The sequence below is a fragment of the Humulus lupulus genome, chromosome 2, assembly GCF_963169125.1.
Source record: "Humulus lupulus chromosome 2, drHumLupu1.1, whole genome shotgun sequence".
Lineage (NCBI taxonomy): Eukaryota > Viridiplantae > Streptophyta > Magnoliopsida > Rosales > Cannabaceae > Humulus > Humulus lupulus.
The window spans coordinates 74,577,959-74,597,156 of record NC_084794.1 but is presented as its reverse complement, the minus strand read 5'-3'; the positions used below and the strand labels follow the sequence as shown (position 1 = coordinate 74,597,156).

General features: G+C 41.3%; 1 protein-coding gene across 3 annotated transcripts; it reads right to left on the bottom strand.

The window, feature by feature from the left end:
• Window positions 1–15,066: 15,066 nt before the first annotated feature.
• On the bottom strand, window positions 15,067–18,791 carry LOC133816112 (DNA polymerase epsilon catalytic subunit A-like). Of its 3 annotated transcripts, none has more exons than XM_062248779.1 (5): window positions 17,946–18,791; window positions 17,727–17,870; window positions 17,143–17,238; window positions 16,851–17,051; window positions 15,067–15,307 (listed from the first exon to the last, which is right to left on the bottom strand). In XM_062248779.1, the coding sequence occupies exons 2-5, from the start codon at window positions 17,865–17,867 to the stop codon at window positions 15,167–15,169; spliced, it is 579 nt and encodes a 192-aa protein (XP_062104763.1). In that variant the 5' UTR covers window positions 17,868–17,870; window positions 17,946–18,791; the 3' UTR covers window positions 15,067–15,166. The 3 variants fall into 3 exon arrangements, with proteins under 3 accessions (XP_062104763.1, XP_062104765.1, XP_062104764.1); XM_062248781.1 differs by having other exon boundaries at window positions 15,193–15,290; XM_062248780.1 differs by lacking the exon at window positions 15,067–15,307 and adding an exon at window positions 15,618–15,735.
• Window positions 18,792–19,198: the final 407 nt, after the last annotated feature.

Here is a 19,198-nt window from a genome sequence, read left to right as displayed (position 1 = left end):
TCACCAGAATCCATTTCTGTGATTCCTTCCTTCTTGGTTCGTCGTCATGGACGGTTGGAGAGAACCACGATACTTCTGGGTAAATGAAACAAGGTATCTTCGCATTCACACGAGATACAACACTTACCATAGCTATATTTCGAGTAAGTCTCTTCTTCTTTTCCTCTTTTAATTTATGCGAATGTTTGAGTTTATGCATGGCAATTGACACAAATATGATTTAGTTATATAAGCACATTTAGGATGTCCCATAGGCATGGACTAGCACCTATATCTTCCATGCAGACCTTCAGGGTGTTTTGACCATCTTTGGACCATCTTTGAGCCAAGAAAAGAATCGCCTTTGAATGCTCAACCGGATTGTGGGACATTTACAAAATTCTGTGAGTTTTATGAACTCTGGTGATGTTTTGAGGGAACCGACATCGGACCCTGATATCGTCCCTTTCCTTAGAAATTCTCTTCATTCCGTCTTCTCGAGCGATTGTCTTAGGGTTTCTTGTGTTTTGGCCTTCTTTTCTTCGGTCAAAATATTAACTTCTTTGTTTTTTGTCTCATATTTTCGAGGGACTACATCAACTTCAAAAGTAATGATTTTACGACTTTGATTAGTATGTTCTCAAGATGGCCCAAGAATAAAGAGAACATCAAGGAGGCGCGAGAGCAGAGGTCCGAGAACTAGTTAGGGAATAAGTATTTTGCGCGGATGGTCTGGTGGTAGAAAGGCCAGCACAACCAGCCCAAAGGGAGATGACTGTGGAGGAAGTGAGTTGGGCCCCCATTCCCCACCCCACTTAGTAGTAAGAAGTAGTTGGATTTGAGTCGGAGTAGTATCACACTTTGCTTCGACACCCTAAGGCCTTGGTGCACATCATGAGGCACTATAGGATTGGAGAAGAGAACTTGGTGTGCCTTTGTTGAGATTCTGAGAGGGCACACCGCAGTGTTAATGGTCTAGGTGCCTGGAGCCAAGAACACCTGATGGTTGGAGCAACCTTGCCCCTACACCAATATTTCATGGATTTCTTGAAGTTTGTGGGGAAAGCTTCCTTCAAACACTCCCTCAATGCGTATCGGGTGCTAGTGGGGATGTATGTCCTATACTGGAGGAGGAATTGGCATGCACCTTTTCCAATGGAAATACTATATTTTTACAGCTTCCACAACACCCTAAGAAAGAAGAACAAGCTTGACAGGTTTTATGCATTGATGAAGTACACCAGCCCGTCACTCAACTATAAGGCCCCTCACCACAACGAGAATCATTCTCGAGATATTAAGGACTACTTCTTCTTTACGAATGGATTCCCAACTCATAATAACCTGACCCTCATCCTCGATTTTGCCAGGGTTGCTGATTATCTTCCCGACAATAATTTTATTTTTCTTTTCTCCTACACTATATACTTAGTCTTTTTACTGTACATGTCCATTCTGTTGGACTCCGTATGTCCAAGTTTTTTAGGACCACCTTCAAGAGTTGAGTAATCTTCCAGAGCAAGATTTTGAGCTCAGCTTCTTGGTGACGGAGGTGAATCTTATCGGAGTCGTCCTCCTCCGTCAAGGACAAAGGATCAACAACTTGGAGCTGACAAGGTACCGCTCCTCCAAGAGGTCTCGAGAGCTAGCCTCTAGGCACATTCACTACTTTGATGGTCGCGCCCTTGAGTTACTTAATCAAATGTTGCGAGAAGAGTGAGTGCAAAACATACGAGTGGTCGAGGCGGTCTGAGAGGCCTAAGAAGATCAAGAGCTCGAGGTTGAACTCCACGCGAGCTTCAAGAGTTATCACCTTGCTCCAGGTAAATCCCCCATAGCCTTACATCAAGCTAAACACATAGGGGATAGGATAAGTCCCGAGGACATCTGGGTTTCTCCCTCGCTTCTCTAGTGTGGCCTAACCGTGAACCAACACTAGACGAGGGAAGAATTATTTGATTACCAAGACCTCATAGATGTATATCTCCACCATCTGAGGAGGCAATCACCTCCTTGGGGTTTTTTATCCCTAGACCACGTGACATCCTTTCATTCTTGCTAGTTTTTTCAATATGGTACCAACATAAATTGTGAGATGGGGGAAAAATTAGGCACCTCAACTGTTTGCACCAAGAAATAATTGATGGTGGGGCTTCCGAGAAGCCTTTATTGTTATTTTATTTTGATTGTTTGGAATTTGTGCTAACTGTTTCCTTATCCTTGTAGAACACATATGGCTTGCTAATATCACCCATTTAGCTCTTACGCTGGGAGCACCTCCAAGCTCATCAATTGCCGGAGGATAATAGCGTCCCCGAGAGAATCCTGACCCCTCCCCGTAGGTGAAGAGGCAAAGAGCTTCCACACCTCCCATGGGAGTCTTAAGGGCAGAGTTAACTCCAGTCCTGGAGGTCTCGTTCTTCTCCAGGGCTGGAGAAGAGGTCATGGGCTCAGACCAAAAGGAGTTAGCATTTCACCCCCAACACCTGGTGTACCTTGAGAGGTATGAAGGGACTTGTTGGAGCGCTTTCAGGCCATGCTCCAACATTTCAATGCCCGTATGGAGGAGGGCAACAAACTACTCCATAACACTGCGGAGTCCTTGTGCCAATTGAAGCCTCCGAGAAAGCGACATATGGTGCCCTCGATAGGTTGCGCTGAGCTTGAGTCCCTTTTTTCGCTAAGCTCGGGGAATTTTTCATCCCGCTTGCATCTGAGCTTCTCCAAGGGGTCAGATCCACAATGTGCGAGCTGACTGCTCACAACTTTGCCCAGCTGGGTGATAGTGACGAGGATTCTCTCATTGCTTCTTGTCGTTATGCTACTATCTGGGTAAGTCATCACTTTCTTGGGTCTGTATTCGACTTTGAATATAACAGATATTTACTGGACCTGCCAGCTCTTGGGAAACATAATGATGGAGAAGTCTTTCGAACTCCAGCGAGCCAAGAACAAGATTGCGACTCTCAAGGAAAAGGTCTGAGTACCTCTGGAGGAGCTTACTCATCTACAGGCTGCCTTGGAGACTGAACAAAGTCATACTTGGGAGCTCGAGGAAACAACCTCAAAGACTACTGAGGAGCTCAAAGTCACCAAGGAGGATATTACCATGGTCACAATGGAGGCTACTCGGGTAGCCCAGGAGATTCTCCAGGTGCATGTGTAGTTGAAGGAAGCCAATGATAGAGCCCATTTTGGCGAGATCAAGGCCTTCTAGGCTAATTAGATGAATTGGTCCTCTAAGCAACAGGTGGACACACTGAAGAATAAAGTCAAGACCATTGCTGAGGATGCCTGTTTTGTGGCCTAGTTCCAAAACTAGGAGATGAGTCTTGACATCACAAGAGAAGTCACCAAGTACAAGCTTGTCTTTAAAGAGCATTTGCGAGCGACGCAAGCTCTGGAGGCTGCCAACACCACGACTCGTGATGCTGGTAATGCTCCAAAGGTGGACCTTATTATCGATCTTGTGGAGGAGGTCCCGAGAAGCGTCCAAGTGTAAAATTTTATTTGTTTATTTCTTGGGCATGCGTGCCATTTCTTTTAGTTCATGTTTTGGGCCAAAAACAAATTTAACCATGAGCCCCCGAGCACCTTTATATGTAAATGTCAAAATTGTATTGCTCTTATGAATGTTGTTTCTCTTTTAAATTTTTTTATCCTATTATTGTGTGTCGTTATTTTGAGAATTGCCCTTACTTTAATTTAACATGATCAGGAACCACAAAAATTTTTGGGTCTTTGCTCTTTCAACGAGATCGCCTTAAGAGAAAAAATCTAGCACTTAGCGATGGGTATAAGGCACCATGTCCCCAACAATAGCTTACACGTTGTGCCAAGTTAGAGTTCTTAGAGTTTCCTTGAGTTCTCCAACTCGAGGCTCATTAGGACAATTAGCCTTAGGGTCCCTTAACCTTAACATACCCACTGGGTCCACTAGGTTGTTCTCATTACCCATTACTCGGGGCTTGCCTCATGGTCCTAGGGAAACACTACTCATTCTCAAGATCTACATCCTTGAGATGTAGTTTGGGAATTCGAGTATCATACTTAGTAATCCCTAACCCTTTCACCATTGAAACCAGGTTCCGCTCATCGAGAATGAGCTAGTACTACTTGGGCTCTTGTCCTCGAGAGTTATTTGGGTTTTACAATCCTAGAGTTTGTTCCTTAGGTTTTTTATTTAGGACCTTTGCACTAGGCCTGCTTTGCTTTCGATAAGCTTATCTTCATAGGTCATGTTCTCGATTATAATGCTCAGTGAGGTTGCCCTACCATGCTCCCCAAGTGATCGAAGACTTAGACTGTGTTCACTTGTCCAAGCTAGCGGGCACATACTTTTCAAGCAATGATATAAAAACAATAAATAATTAAATATAAGTAATTTTTTTTGAAATTCCTCTATCGTGTATTGAATACACAATTTTCATTGATTGTGCTCAAACGCAACATAATGATTACAAAATTTAGACTACTACATTGCTTATATTATTGGTAGTACAAAAGAAGATGCTCGGCATTCCAAGCATGGGGCACTAACTCCCCACTTAGTTGGGCTAGCTTGTATGTTCTTGGACACACGACACTCTCGACTTGATACGAGCCTTCCCAGTCTGGGCCCCATACCTAAGCACCAGGATCTCAGGTAGCGAAGAAAACCATTCGCAACACCAAGTATCTAACACCAAATTTTCAATCCTTTACTTTGGAATTGATGTATCTAGCCACATTTTGCTGGTAGGATATTACACGAAGCTGCAAAACTTCTCGAAGCTCCTCCATAAGGTCTTGAGACTCGTGGTAATTAATGATTGGTTATAGGTTTTATGTATCTCGTTGGTGCGTGGAGATAGCTGCTTCAACTAGGAGCATGGCCTCATAGCCATAGACCATGGAGAAATGAGAATGGCCGGTAGAATTCCTGGCAGTGGTGTGATAACTCCACAATGCCTTAGGCAGTTCTTTAAGTCAGACACATTTTTCTTGTTCTAACATCTTCTTTAAAGTGGCCTTAAGCGTATTGTTGACGGCTTTCACTTTTCCATTTGCGTGTGGATGGGCCATGGAGGAGAAGCTCTTCATTACCCCATGCCTTTGATAAAAATCGATAAACAATTCGGTGTCAAAATGAAGGCCATTATTAGACATTATCTTTCTCGAGAGCCCGTAATGGCAAACTATGTTTTTTATGACAAAGTCTAGCGCCTACTCGGAAGTTATGGTAGCAAGGGGCTCAGCCTTGAACAACTTCGTAAAGTAGTCAACTCCAATGACATCATACTTTACTCCTCCCTTTCTGGTAGGCAAGGATGCGATAAGGTCAATCCCCCATACAACAAAGAGCCAATACTTGTCATGTTGTAGCACTGGCATGCTTCTTTTTGGTCTCCGTACATCGTGCCTATCCCTGCTTTAGTGGTAAACTTCATGCACAAATGGTGTAATTATGTGACGACTCCAAACTCCGTCAAGGTTGGATGCGCCAAGATGGCGTTGTAGGCAGATGAGCAGTCAACCACTACAAAAGTGAAATATTTGAAAGCTTGGCGTGGGACTTCTCCGAGTGTCACGGGAAACTTAATCTGCCCCATAAGAATGAGTCCTTCTCCCAATAACCAATATAACATTGAGGTAAAAGGGGATTTATCTCCAGTTGTCAACCTAATCTTCTCGAAAGCTGACCTGAACAGTATATTCATTAAGCTTCCATTATCCACCAACATTCGAGCAACCATTTTGTAAGAAATCTAGCTCTCTATGTCAAAGGGATTGTGGTGGGGGACATGCTCCCTCTAAGCGTCATCCTTCAAGAAGGAGATGACTTGGTCCGTCATACACAGCATTTATGTGGGCAGTTGGGTTGCTGCTAACATTTCGTCATCATGGTTCACTGCCCACGCATCGCGATTTTGTGAACCTTTAGATGTGCCCCCTAGGTGGGGTTTTCCGAAAATGGTCCCCACCCGTCTATTAACAGGGGCGGTCCATGGGCAACTTGCTTCTATTGGATACCTGGTATTGGGACTACACCCTGAGGGAGTACCGCTTGTTGTGGAGGTACCACTGTGGGAGCTTGCGTCGAACGAGCTCTGACTCTTGCATATTGGTGGAGGTGTCCTAACTTAATGAATTTTTCTTTCTCATCTTTAATTTTTCAACACTCGTTAGTGTGGTGCCCCACATCATTGTGGTAATGGCAGAATTTTCTCGAGTCTGTTCTTTCCCTATTTCTCCGAATTGGTTGGGGCCTTTGAAAATGGACATGCTGCTCTGTGGCCAGAAATATGTTCTCTTGAGTACCAACTAAATTTGTGCACTCGGAATATTGAAGAGTATACTTGACCTTGGAAAGTGTCCATGTTCTCTTCGGCTTCTTTCCTTTTGGCTTTCCCCCACGCCTGCTACCACTCGGGACGTCAATGAGCGCGATGGACTGGGCTGGAGCAACTGTCCCAGTACTGAATGCAGGCTAGAATGTACTATACCCAGTGGGAGCTACTCCATATCCCATCGGTGCAGCGCTAAAACCAACAGTGGACACGACACTAATGCCAGCGGGTGTAGCAAATTGTTGGGGCACTATAACGCCCACAAATGGAGGAAGGTGAGACGATTACGAGTTTCCCGGCACCATAGAGTTAGAGACCATCAGAGCTTGGAAAGGGACTGGCCCTACGAATGCCCCGATCTGGTCGTCCTCTCAGTTGATATACTCTTGAGCCCGATGAATGAAATTATCGAGCTTATGGAATCCCCTCCACTAAAGGTCATCCCACAGGGGAGACCCAACTCGAATACTAGGTTGTAGGGCCATTAGCTATTGGCCATCGTCAATCTGTTTGGTTCTCGTCACTTCCTCTTTAAAACGTTTGATGTATGCCTTAAGAGTTTCGAGCGGCCCTGGCTTAATGTTGGCCAATGCATTGACCTCGAAGCTTACCTTCCGAGCAACTATGAACTTTCTTTGGAAAGATGAAGAAAGTTGATGCCAGGAATGAATGGACCCGGGCTTGTGCTTCTTGAACCACTCGTCAACTAATCCCATCACGGTTAATGGAAAGACGTGGCACTTAGCATCCTTGGAGACGTGATGGACCGACATTAAGTAGTTGAACTTTGAGAGATGGTTGGTGGGATTTGTGCTGCCATCATAAGATGTGATGGCAGACATTTTAAATTCTCGTGGTAACATGGCTTCTACGATGTGGGGGACACAAGGCTCGTCATCTTCTTCCTCTAAGTATGAGTCATGGCCTTGTATTCGGGCCATTCTAAGCATAATCATCTTCAGGCTTTCAAGCTCGGATCGTAAAGGATTCGGGCTTTGGTTGGCACTTTGTGCCTGGCATTCCTTCCTTCGAGCATTAAGATTGTAACGTCTGAAATTACATAATAAGTCTTAGGGCCTTGATTAGGGGGCCAAGATGAAAATTTATGGAAATGGTATGTTTATGTGATATATGTGTGTAATTACGTGACTATGTGAGTTATATGATAATATGACTAGATATGCATGTTTAGGTGTATTAAATATGCATGTGGAGTCGTTTCTTACTAAAAGGGCAATTTTCATAATTTGGCCCATTATGGGTATATTTGGAATATATGTGATATATGTGTGAGACCACATTATTATGTGAATATATTTGGGTTACTCAGCACAAGACGATCCTAGGGAGCAAGATAGCAGGAAAGTCACAATAGGACCTAATACCCGACTCATGGAAAGTCAAGGGGTATTTTGGGCATCTAGTACATTATCGGGTTATCGGGTAACAAAAATAAATATTCGAGGATATATTTGGAGTTAGTGAGATTATGAGGGAATATCAAGGATTTTGACCATTTTTTCCCTTGGGTACGCTTTTGGTACCTCGAGCCTCGGGATTTGCTTAAGGTCACTTAGCGTCTAAGTAAACCTCACAAACACTCAAACAGAAGAAAACACGTTATCATTTTCTCTCTCTTGGTTACACACACACACTCTATCTCTCTCTCTCTCTCTCTCTCTCTCTCTCTCTCTCTCTCTCTCTCTCTCTCTCTCTCTCTAATTCCTTGGGAATTCTTACGGTTCAAGGAGAATCGAGGATAGCTTGTGCTCAAGATTGCTTGGGGAAAGACTTACCATCGATTGGGGCAACAGAGGTAATGATTTCTAGCCCTAAATCACTGTGTCTTTTTGGTTTATAGTTAAGTTTTTGGAGTTTTAGAAACTCAGTTCTGAGTTAGGATTTTGATGGGGTTTTGGCCAAGCTTTTTCTTGGGTATTGATTGTTTTGGGCTACTGAATTGATTGGGGACTTTACTTTTGAGTTTTAGCTATGTTTGGGTAGGTTTTTGGAGGTATTTGGCTTGAGGAAAATGGAGAAAAAAATGTTTTCAGGTCGAGCCGCGACTCTCTTGAACGCTGGGAGAAGCAGGTGCCTTTGGGCCATTTGATTCGTGGTGCATGTCAAATCAGAGGAGAGCTTAGGCTCTCTGACTTGGGATGGGTCATAGCTCCTTTGTTTTAAGCTGCGGCGCTTGAAGGGTTTTGAGCCCCGTGAGGGTTTTTGAGTGCGGGAACTCAAACCTAAGGGGTCGGGGTCGATCCTACTACCCAGTTTAGTAGAATTCGACGTCATAGAGGCTAGGACTCGATCTGAAAGCCTTTATTCACTTGTTTTGATGAGATTCTCTATTGGTTGTGACTAGGTTATTGCTAGGGGCTCAGAACCAGGATCGTGCTCGAGGGCCGCTCTTGATACATGTTGCACTCGGATCTAAGGTAAGAAATTTGCACCCAATACGTGATATATGTGATTAGGGCTTGGCCCAATTGTTGATTATAACTATGAATAAGGCTCGGTCCCTAAGAATGAACATGATTTAGGTTATACTTGAATGCTTGGTGTCTGGATAATTGTTTAATGAATGCTTGCCTTGTTTGCATAGGTAGGGCTTGGCCCCGTTAAGGAAAATGGTTATTACTGTGTTTGTGTTTCATTGGTTAAGATACCATGATTTATATGTATGCATACTTGTATTGTCTGAAGTATGCTTATTTGCATCTCTATCTGTTTTTCTGGTTATTTAAATGTCTGATTAAAGCCTTGACTTATTATTCAAGGGCGGCAATAGTGCACTACGCGCTGGTCGAGAGGCTTAGGCCCAATGAAGGATGTACTGTTACAGGCCAAGAAATGCTTATTAGCACTATTAATACTGGCAGGAATTAAAGAACATGCTTATTAGCATTGTTATACATGTATAAATGCTTGAACATGCTTATTTGCATCGTTAATTGCTTATGGATGCCAGAAATGCTTATTAGCATTGTTATTTGCTAATGAATATCAGGAAGTGCTTATTGGCACCATGATTTAGTATATTATGTGTTGGCATGCTTATTAGCATTGCATCTAATTGTTTGTTCGCTCTTGGATCGTCAGGCAGCAAATGGTATAGTTATCACTTACCTAACGGCCGATTTGTTCACTACAGAGTGGGATAGTTATCAGTATGCTTCCTCGAAGGTCAGAAAGGTTGGCTAGCCAAGAGATACAGGCCATGGAAGAGAATGACCAAGGCCAAGCCCCACTGCCAGCTCTAGAAAACTGGCAACGGGTGCTTGTTGATATGCAGACCAGGTTACAGAGGCAGGAAGATGAGATTCTCCTCTTGAAACAGTAACAGGTTCCAGTAGGGAATCTACTGCCCGCAGTACCAGCAGTGATACAATCAGAGGTACCAGCGACAGTACAGCCCCAGGCAGGGGGAGATAGATGGGAACCCTTGTATGAGAGGTTCAGAAAATAACACCCTCCATTTTTTTAAGGCAGCTCAGACACACTGAAGGCTGAACAATGGATGACTATGATGACCACCATCTTGGATTTCATGAGGGTAGGTGGTAATGAGATTGTGGCCTAGGCCACTTACATGTTTCAGGAGGATTCCCGAATATGGTGGGATGTCGTATCCGAGACCAGGGCAGTAAATACTATGGAATGGGAGGAATTCAAAACTCTGTTCGATGAGACATACTAAAATGCGCGATTAAAGCTGCGAAGGATGAAGAGCTCAGTAAGTTACTTCAGGGAAACATGACAGTGACTAATTATGCCTTGAAGTTCTATAGATTGGCAAAGTTTTTTGAGGATCTGGTGCCCACTGATGGGACCAGAAGAGAGAGGTTTCTATAGGGGCTACAACCTATGATAGCCCGGGATGTTTGTATTACTACTGTGTCAGGGGTGACTACCTATGCACAGGTTGTGGAGAATGTCCTTACAGCTGAGAGCCCAAAGAACAAGATCTGACGTGAGAATGTAGCCATAAGGGATTCTAGGAGGTCGGGACCTCCATTTGCAGGCTTTGGTAGTGGCAGAGGCCCTAGTGACCAAAAGAGAAAGACTCCATATACAGTTTCAGCTCCAGGGCAAAATAGGAGGCAATGAGGCATACAGATAGGCCACTAGGGGGGCAATGAGACCTGTAAATCATTCCCATAGTGTAATTGGTGCAGAAGGCGCCATATTGGGGAATGTCGGGCGAAGGCCTACTTCATCTGCGGGAGTGTGGGAAACTTGAAGAATGACTTCCTGTAATCCAGGAAGGAAGAGCCCAAGAAGTTGGACAACCTAATGCCAGCTCGGGTGTTCACCTTGACCGAGGCAGAGGCCAAGGCTAGTCCCTCGGTGGTTACAAGTCAGCTTTCTAGTGTTGGGACCTTTTATACTTTTTGATTGATTCGGGTGCTACGCACTCTTTTGTTGCTTTTAGGGTTATAGATGGACTATGTAAACCTTGTGACTTTTATCCTATGGGGTTTGATACTATGCTTCCTACTGGGGGAGTTAGGGGTTTCCAGGAGATGGGTCAAATCACTGCCAGTGACAGTGGATGGCATGGAATTTTCAGTTGACTTGGTAGAGTTGGCTATGACTAATTTTGACATAATTATTGATATGGACTGGCTAGAGAAGTATGGGGCAACAATAGATTGCAAGAAGAAAATGGTAACCTCTGAGCCTGAGGGTGAGGACCCTTTCGTATTTTTTGGCACTGTGCATGGACCACGTATAGCTATGATATCTATACTTAGAGCTAGAGACCTATTGCAGAGGGGATGCATAGGATTCTTAGCTAGTGTGGTGTATACCACTCAGTTTGTGCCATTGGGACCAGGACAAACTAGATTAGTCTGTGAGTTTCTAGATGTGTTTCCAGAGGATCTGCCAGGGTTTCCTCCACATAGGGACATAGAGTTTGTGATTGAACTAGCACCAAGGATAAAGCCAGTGTCTAGGGCACCTTATATGATGTCTCTAGCAGAGCTAAAGGGACTAAAGGTTCAATTACAGGAGTTACTAGACTTGGGTTTTATCAGGCCCAATTTCTCGCCATGGGGTGCACCAATTCTCTTCGTGAAGAATATAGATGGTTCTCTGAGGATTTGTATCAATTATAGAGAACTGAACAAGTTGACTATCAAGAGCAGGTGTCCTCTGCTAATGAATGATTATTTGTTTGATAAGTTACAGGGTAGTACGGTATTCTCCAAGATAGATATTCAATCTAGTTATCGCCAATTGAGGATCAAAGAAAAGGATATACCGAAGACAGCTTTCCGCACTAGGCACAGACAATATGAGTTTTTGGTGATGTCATTTGGACTGACTAATTCCCCAACATCATTTATGGATCTGATGAATAGGGTGTTCAAAGATTACCTGGATAGATTTGTGATAATCTTTATCGATGATATACTGGTATACTCTCAGTTAGAGACAGAGCATGAGCAGCATCTCAAATTACTACTGCAGAGGCTGAGAGAGCACAAGCTGTATGTGAAATTCAATAAGTGTGAGTTCTGGTTGCCACATGTGACTTTCGTAGGTCACATATTTAGTAAGGATGAAATTATGGTGGATCCAGTCAAGATTGAGGCAGTTAGAGATTGACCAAGACCCAAGAATGCTTTAGAGATTAGAAGTTTATTGGGATTGGTAAGTTATTACAAACACTTTATGGAGGGATTTTCCAATATTGTGTCAGCACTGATAAATTTGACATGCATGAATCAGAGGTTCATATGGTCAGATAGGTGTGAGGGCAGTTTCCAGAGGCTGAAGAAGAATTTGATCACTGCTCCAGTTCTGAGTCTTCCTAAAGATTGGGACAAGTTTGTGGTTTATCGTGATGCCTCGAGGAAAGGCCTAGGTTGTGTCCTTTGCAGACAGGGAAGATGATTGCCTATGCATCACGTCAACTGAAGGAGTATGAGCAGAGGTACCCCACACATGATCTGGAACTTACAGCAGTGGTTTTTGCACTGAATGTGTGTCGGCACTACTTATATGGTGAGAGGTGTGAGATATACACAAATCACAAGAGTTTGAAATACTTCTTCACCCCAAACAATTTGGACATAAGGCAGAGACATTGGATAGAGTTGGTGAAGGATTATGACTATGAGATCCTCTATCACCTAGGGAAAGCCAATGTGGTAGCAAATGCCTTAAGACGGAAGGGTCTAGGATAGTTGTATAGTGCTAGGCAGATATCCAGGGAGTTGGCTGATGATATGGCTAGAGCATGTCTTGAACTAGTAGCGGGCCAGTTGGCCAACATCACCTTGCAGTCTACTCTTTTGGAGAGGATTAAGGAGAAGCAATTGAGTGACCCATAGTTGGGAAAGATTATAGGGGACGTCCTAGCTGGAGTAGCTAAGGACTATATAGTGTCAAACATAAGCTTATTGAGATACAAGGATTGGATATGCATTCTAATTGACACTGGGATCAGATGAGAGATTCTTGATGAATCTCATACTACCACTTATTCTCTACATCCAAGCACCATGAAGATGTACCAGAATCTGAAAGATTTATACTGGTGGCCTAGAATGAAGAGGGATGTGATAGAATATGTGGATGACAGTGGGTCAGCATGATTCAAGATGGATGACATCAAGATGGATTTCGTGGGAGGATTGCCCAGGACAGTGGGCCAGCATGATTCAGTCTCGGTCATCGTTGGTCAGTATATGAAATCAGCTAACTTTCTGTTGAGATTGGTTAAATATAATGGTTAAGATGTTTACACGTTGAGGTGCAAAAACACTTGATGGTTTTTACTTAAAGAGAAGTGAAAACATGAAATTGTGTAGAAGGCATCTAAAAGTGACTATTATGGGTCTAAAGTGATACAATGAGGTATCCAAAAATTCCCAAAAATTTTGGTAGCATTTGGAGCAATTTTAGGACCATTGGGGTGGTCCAAAGCCAGAGAGGGTGGTAATACATTTCCCCCTAAGTGACGTAGCATCACGTAAATGCGAAGGGCGTCAAAAGCCACTGCCTGCTAGTAGGAGACATATCGCTTGTCAGGCAATACATCGCCTTCATGCAGGCAATGCATTGCCTGGGTGGTCTTTTAGGGTCGTACAGTTTACATAAAATGCTCTAAATGATGTGTTTTAAATGTTCTAATCTTATTGGTTAGACTAATGATGATGCCTACACTATATATATATGGGTTCTTAGAGTTGAAAAGCATTGATCACACTTTTCAACTCACTCTCTAAAACTCATTCTCTCTCTAGTTTTCTAATAATAAAGTTTTCTCCAAGAAACTCATCAAGCTTGCTTGACTTGTGTGATTACCAAAATTCCACTTGAACGAGGCTCCCGCCTCGTGACCCTCAAAATATAGGCTAGGGATGGAAATAGCCTCACCCACATGCCATTGTATCTCGAGCCAAGGGCCTCATGGATACCATCCTGCGGCATGGCCCTTGCCTCGCGCCAAGGGCCTTGCCCACACGTCCTTGCATCTCGCACCAAGGGCCTCGCTGACACCATCTTATGGCATAGCCTCTGTCTCACCCACACACCCTTGCATCTCGCACCAAGGGCCTCACCCACACGCCCTTGCGTCTCGCACCAAGGGCCTCGCAGACACTATCTTGCGGCATAGCCTCTGTCTCGCCCACACACCCTGGCGTCTCACGCCAAGGGCTTCGCGGACACCTTCTAGTGGCACAGCCTCCGTCTCGTGCCAAGGGCCTCATGGACACCATCTCGTGCCATGGCCTCTGCCTCATGCCAAAGGCCTCACACACATGCCCTTGCATCTTGTGATGCTTCTGCCTTCCATGCTCCATGGGGTCGTAACTTCCATGGTGACCCGAAAAGACTTCAACATTTAAAGGGTAAAAGAATAAGATACACTGTGAGGATGAAAACATGCGCATGACCAGAAGAGCATGTACGTGTGAGGAATGCGCAGACAAGTAGTAAACCTTGTCCACTATAGGTACGAAATACGTATGGGGGGTACGGCCCTTAAAACCCCAGATGACAAACCCTAACTCCACACTAAAGAGGTGGGGATTGTACGCGTAAGGTACCTAGCGTGGTCCTTCCTAGCCAACTAATGACATTGCACTACAAGAAAATGGGGTCTTTACCTACCAATTGTAAGTGTAGGTAAAACTAGTCTAATGGTGGGTAATACGGTTTACCTACCAATATTGAATTTGTAGAGATTGGTAGGTAAAGGTTAGTGGGGAAAGAGTCTTTACCTACACTTATTAATACTGGTAGGTAAAAGAATCAGTGGACCCCACTAAGTTATAAATCAATTGATGAGTCAACAGATGACGTGTTTGATGATGTGGCATCCTACATGTCTGCTGACATGGTTTCCATAGTTTATGTGTCTGATGACGTGGCATCCTACATGGCGTACATCAAAACCGCCACTTGGAATCTTGTGGTTGCTCCACGTGTCAGACAATAATTTATCCACGAGCTACAAGAAATTCAAATGATTGTGTTACTTATCCCCTTTTTATCGGTTATGTGGCACTAAATGATTGGTCCACGTGACATGTTGTAGTATACTTATTTTTACCTACACTTATTTATTTGTGAGTAAATATAATATTTCTATGTAGGTAATTTTAATTATATATAAATTTTATTGAATATAAATAATAAATGAAAGTAATTAATTTGAAAAATATTTAACATTATTAATCAAATAAATTATTTAACTTTAATAAAAAAATAAACAAACATATATTATACAATATTCATTGCTTATTAAGAAGCACATTTCATAAAAAAAATATCTATACATTATTTTTAGGTCATTGAAAACTCAATAATGTCATTTTTCTTGACATTCTTCCCATTCTTCACTTTGGGATCATTGCATGAGAGCCTCCTTTTCTCTGACTGAACTTATTGTGAATGTCGATGATGACTTTGGGAAGTGGACATCGACAATGGCCGGAGGTGGGGTCAAAGTAACAATGACACCTTCCACAACAGATTGCCTAAAAATAAATCAGAATACAAAAATATGGTATAGATACATATTATAAAAAATTACCTTAAACAGAGCATAAAAAAAATTGCCTCAGAAAAATCAATCATCATAAACCCTTCAAATTATTAGTGATTTAATCAACATAAATCATAAAAGTTACATCAAAGCCACCAAACCAACAATCCAAAACTCATAAAGCCACAAATTTGACTCTTAAAGCCACCACAATTAAATTTAATCGCACAATAAAATCAAAGAACATATGAAAAACATACTAAACAAACAAGATCATGAACTAAGACAAACCAGTCTATGACCTTAGACAAAAACAAAATAGGAAAATACAACTCAAAGCCTCAGAACAGATGACAAGCAGCTTTGGATTGAGCAGTGGCGATGGCTGAATAGGCAGATTGGCTCAATAAATGGAGAGAGCTAGAGGCCAAGGGTGTTACAAAATTTAATTAATAAAATATCCTCAAATTTAATCATCATAAGGATTTTAGAAAAAAGAAAGTAATATGAATTTTTATGAGCATTTACAACACTTGGTTAGCAACATATATTCACACGAGCACACCAAGTCTCATAATCGCCAACATAAACTAATCATACTTATTATTCAAATATCATTGGCAAAATATCTAAAAAACACATAAATCTTCAAAATAGATCATAAATCATACTCCAAAAAGTTCACAAGGTTCCAGCACAAAGAAACAAAAGGATGGCAGGAAAATAAAATAAATGCAATGGATTCAGCAGCTGATCTCTACAACACCCATGAAAAGTTAAGAAAGATAGAACTGTAATGACCAATAAGTGAACTTTTAAGTTGACAATTTTAAGAATATATACTAGTTATACTACTAGGAAATACAGGTCAAATGGGAACGGATCAACTTAACAAGCAGAAACCTCAAGAATCAATATCATTTTGATTAGAAAGGCATGGGTAAGAGAGGATAAAAAATGCAAATGAAAACAATCAGACGATAGAATTTGTGGTACTACTACCCAATAGACTTTTTTTTTCAATCAAAACCAAGATACTACTATTATTGTCCAGGTAGCACATTCCATTTCTATAGTGAAAAAAAGACCCACAAAAATTTAGGAATAAAACAAAAGGCCCATATCATCTAGCAAAAACTTATCAAGAAATAAACAACCACAAAAAGAAATAACTTAGCATGATGAACATTAAAATTGCCCATAGCTGCTATTAGCCAGAGCAAAACCACTTGCTCTAAACCTAGATTATGACCAAAAAGTATACTTGATAAGACTACTAAAGCATTGAAACAAAATTTGAGATAAAATATATGATTCTGTGCAACAAACACACTTGCAGCTTCCTTTGAAATCATGTGGAAGAGCAGAAAAATGATAATATGCACCTAATTGTTGATGTGAAAGCTTCAATGACATATCCACCAAAACACTCAGAAACACAAATTAGACCACCAATCTCAACACAAAAAATTTGGCAGTCAGTAACAATTGAAAGATTGATAAAGCAAGTATTGTGGCCGAACAAAAGAATTCACCTTAGGTTCACATGCAACAATATATTGACAACGAAGCCCTTTATCTTTGACCATTGCATCACCAAGAAAATCAGCAAGACGTTTTGCAGTGGTCACTGCACATGACTTCTTCCCACCGTAGTCTGCTAGAGACTTGCTCATGGTACTTGATTCAGATATATAATCGAGCAACTCACTGTCCGCAATATCCTTTCCTTGATTCTGTGGGGAAAGGAATAAAGAAAAAGTTATCAGCAAAGATCACAGAAGACAGCAGAATAGCATAAGAAGCAAAGTCTATTGGAAGACATACATCAAGAAGATCAAGCCAGTGGTTGGCAACAGAAGCAACAACTGAATAACATTCCACTAAGGTTGAGCCATCGAGAAACTTGTCGAAAAGCTCAGCCTGAAAATAGAAAAAGTATAAAACATACATTTAAAATGAAAGCAAAAAATCATTTTTTATACATATAAGTAAGCAAACATGAAGTACACAGTGAAATTATTCCATCTTAAGATTCATTCCACAACAGAACCTAAAGCAGCTGGCCCATGACGATTCTATAGCACATGGTATGTCAATTAAATATATCACTCTATTGAAAATTTTGTCCAGAATTTAGTGATAGAAGGAGAACTATACTAGCCCAACTGCTAATAACCATAAATATAGATTGTCTTTGCAAACATGACAGTAATAAGCAATAAAAGAAGTTATCCAACCATTAGACTCCACAACAAAAGAAAATACAGAAAATGTGAGGTTTTCAGTACAGGAAAATAATACTATTTAACTTAGCAAGCCCTTGAAAAGAAGCACTAATACAAAGGGAAGAAGATAAAGCTCATTTAATACTAGGTACAAACACACAATATAGGACAAGATATGGATACCTGGAAAACTTTGATGAGCTTCAGCTCACCTCTACACTTAATTTCAAAACCTTTAAGTTCAGCAAGGGTCCCATCATCGTTGAAAACTGCATATCGCTTCTTAATCAAAATTCCCTCTTCTTTTGAACCTGGAATAATCATTGCCTACACAAAACCAAAAATATTAGTAATAACTAAATAAAAACATTAAGGTATAATTGATATCGTACTCCATGTCACCTTGTATGGTCCATCCACTTCAAATTCAATTGAGCATTCACTATGAGTTGTATAAGATTTGGTCAAAGGATCTGTCAGGGTCTGAAGCCTGTTTCTAATGATAGTGAGACATAGAGAGCGATAATAAGTGTGAGAGAGATGGTGATAGAGGCAAGAGCTAAAGAGTTCACAAATACAAATTACTTGTAAACAAAAAAGTCAAAATCCCATACACACCAAACATGACAAACGCTATAAAAAATCAAACAAAAAAACAAGTATAAACAATTTTGAAATCAAAACAGATCCGTTCATACCCAATGACCTAAAAATCAACTTAAAACATTAAATTATAAACTCAGATTTTAGAAAGGAAAAAAAAGAGAAAAAAATACCTCCATCCCAAACGCACCCACGGCACCGTCGAAGCCACTCCTCTGCTAAGCACCCAGATTGGTGCATCCACTCCTTTGCACCTGAGAGAGGAAGAACGAATGAGAGAATGAGAAAGAGAGGGAGTGCGAGTGCGAGTGCGAGTGATGTGAGAGAGAACAGTATGCAATACATAAATCTCAACGTGTTACTGTGAGTGGAAAGGAAAAAAATAGAAAAATAAAACTAAACCTAGAGTGTTGATTATTCGGTCGAGCCCGGTCGCCGTCACTGTCTCTATCTCCATCAAGACTCCTACGCCAGCCACCTGCAAGAGAATACTTGGAAAGAAATCTGAGAGGTTAGATGTGAGGGAGATAAAAAGACGAGAAGAGAGAGGGTGAGGCTAAGAGAAGAGGTTGAGGGAATGAGATAGGTTACTTTAGAGAGAATAAAAAAAGGAAATCTGTATTTCATTGCCTCCTATTATTTCAATTGCCGCCAGTTATTTCATTTGGCTCCAAAATTTTGCCACCTATATATATATTCATATAATTTAGACTATTCTAGAATAATATAGTTAATAATATAATTAATTTTATAAATACGTTAAAGAATAATAAATTTAAGTGTTGATATAAAAATTATTATAAATACAAAAGTTAATAATATGAAAAATTTAGAAACAAAAAAAAATCTAGTTTTAAAAGTTTTTATGCTCTTTTATTTAACAATTTTAAGGACTTGCTTTGAGAGTCTTTAATACTCTTTTAGGACTCGCAAAGCGAGTCTTTAAAAGTCACCATTCCTAATTTTTCAGCCCAGGTGTTTTTAGGACTCGCAAAGCGAGTCCTTAAAGAGTATTAAGGACTCCCAAAGCAAGTCCTTAAAATTGTTAAATA